This window comes from Engraulis encrasicolus, chromosome 10 (assembly GCF_034702125.1).
Source record: "Engraulis encrasicolus isolate BLACKSEA-1 chromosome 10, IST_EnEncr_1.0, whole genome shotgun sequence".
In the NCBI taxonomy this organism is placed as follows: Eukaryota; Metazoa; Chordata; class Actinopteri; order Clupeiformes; family Engraulidae; genus Engraulis; species Engraulis encrasicolus.
Window position 1 is genome coordinate 35,295,338 of NC_085866.1, and position 2,500 is coordinate 35,297,837.

The 2,500-nt window shown below is 49.4% G+C and overlaps 1 protein-coding gene across 1 annotated transcript in view; it reads left to right on the top strand.

Annotated features, from left to right (window-relative positions):
* plxna3 (plexin A3) overlaps positions 1–2,500 on the top strand; it is a 234,280-nt gene that overhangs the window by 177,728 nt on the left and 54,052 nt on the right. Inside the window, exons 15-16 of the mRNA XM_063208712.1 lie at positions 772–908; positions 2,127–2,300. Of these exons, the coding sequence (XP_063064782.1) occupies positions 772–908; positions 2,127–2,300 (311 nt within the window). The remainder of the gene's footprint in view (positions 1–771; positions 909–2,126; positions 2,301–2,500) is intronic.

Below are 2,500 nucleotides of genomic sequence, written 5' to 3' on the forward strand. Positions count from 1 at the left end.
TGTGTGTGTGTGTGTGTGTGTGTGTGTGTGTGTGTGTGTGTGTGTGTGTGTGTGTGTGTGTGTGTGTGTGTGTGTGTGTGTGTGTGTGTGTGTGTGTGTGTGTGTCTGTGTGTGTGTGTCTGTGTGTGTCTGTGTGTGTTTGTGTCTGTGTGTGTCTGTGTGTCTGTGTGTCTGTGTGTGTGTGTGTGTGTGTTTGGACAAGGTAACGTGGGTGAGGCTGGAGAGTGGTTGGGGGTTGGGTGGTGGTGCTGGGGTTCATGTAAAACACTTAATTGGCTCTGTCAATGTGCAGCAGTGTTGGCCGAGCACTTGATGTTTACCTGTGTGTGTGTGTGTGTGTCTGTAAGTGTGTGTGTGTGTTTCAAGAATGACTAATAAAGAGTTGCTTGGTCTTGATCTCCATACCCCAGCTTCATTGGAGTGTGACTTAGTGCTTGGTGTGCGTGCGTGCGTCAGAAGTGACTAATAAAAAGAGCTGTTTGGTCTATCCAGACGCCCAGGAGATAGCCTCATCAGGGTGCTATTGAATGCTTGGTGTGTGTGTGTGTGTGTGTGTGTGTGTGTGTGTGTGTGTGTGTGTGTGTGTGTGTGTGTGTGTGTGTGTGTGTGTGTGTGTGTGTGTGTGTGTGTGTGTGTGTGTGTGTGCATTTGTGTGTGTGTGCATTTGTGTGTGTGTGCATTTGTGTGTCTGCAAGTGTGTGTGTAAGGAGCAGCTAAGCAAAAGAGGAGAAGGAGTAATTAAAAGAATTTCTCATTCCTTGTCATCTGCAGACCCCCACCTTCGCGCGTGTGCGTCCAGAGAAGGGCCCCATCTCCGGGGGCACGCGCCTCTCCATCTACGGCAAGCACCTGGACGCCGGCAGCGCTGTCACGGTCACGCTAGCCAATGAGGAGTGCCGATTCGTCAGGTGAGTACCTGTCCGCCTGTCCATCCATCCATGTTAAATGGACTGCTTTTATTACAAATGGAATGCATGCTCCACTCCTTCAAGCACTCAAAGCACTTTACAATGTACGCCTCACATTAGCCCATTCACACTGACATTCATATTCACACACTGGTGGCAGTGGCTGCCACGCAAAGCACCACCCTGCCACCAGAGGCTATATGGGGTTAAGAGTCTTAGTCAAGGAACACATCACATGCGATCAGGTCAGACAGAGTAGAGCTCGAACCTGCAACCTTCCGCTTGCCAAACAGGCTGCTCTACAGCTCCTCTCCCACCTGAGATACCAACGCCCCATGCGCTCATTCATGACATTGACCGAGACTGGTTGTAAAGTGTTAAGTGTACTAGGCTCTGTGGATGTCGCATTTAGCCAAAGTGTTACCGTGACAAATGAATTGTGCCGTCGAGCTGCAGAAACAAATCAGGGCGAATTTATTCATCATTTATTGACATTTTTTTGTGGATGGCATGGTGTGTACACAGCGAGAGAGCAGCTGTGTGATGAGGGGATGATGATTTTGACTGCTTTTATTTTCCGGACGATGAGCTCTGATCCCCACCCTCATCTTTGATATAGAGTACACCTGCCTGCCTGCCTGTCTGTCCTTCCTTCCCCTCCGTCCGTCCGTCTATCCATCTGTCCATCCATCCACAACAGTGGCTGAGACGGTGGGATCGGAATTTGTTTGCCTTGTCGTGGTGCTATTGTGTGACTTGATAACAATATGTGCCCAGAACAACACAGACATAAATTACCTTTATGTGGCACTTCAACACGCTGGGCCATAAAATCACCATGTTCCTGACATGTGTAGTGGCATACATCAGCACGGTGCATGTGTAGCGTATAGCGGGCCATGGGAGTGAAGTGCGGACGCGGACAGGAAGAAGGTTTATTGACTTGGGGGGGAGGGGGGAGAATAAAACATCGACATGGAGAAGAAGAAGCGCAAAATTGCGTGGGTGATAAGAAAACAATGCATGCCCAGATGAGCTGAGCATCTATTTCCCCAACCCATCCACCCACTCACCCGGCAGACCCCCTCCAGAGATTGTTTTCTGTTGTTGTGCTACTGGTCGTCTAGGTGACGGCATAAATGTGATCTATTGGCTTTTCACTTCCTGCACTGTAATGGCAATTTACTGGATGCCGTCGTGTTGTGTTCGTGTTGACAGGCGCACCATGCACGAGATTGTGTGCATCACCCCGCCGTCGGCCAGCCCCACCACAGGCCACGCGTCCCTCAAGCTCTTCATCGACAAGGCGGAGGTCACCAACCCCGACGTCCGCTACACGTACTCGGAGGATCCCACCATCGCCACCATCGAGCCCAACTGGAGCATTGTCAAGTAAGAGTTATTTCAGCCCCCCCATCACATTTATCTCAAGTTGTGTATATACAGCTCTGGAAACAAATTCAAGACCGCTTCAAAATTCTCAGTTTCATCAAATCCATCTGTTTATCTCTCTGTATTTATTTTACGTGTTTGTTGACATTGCCAAAGCTGAGTTTGTGCACGGGTGAAGAGGTATTTGTATATATTGAGTG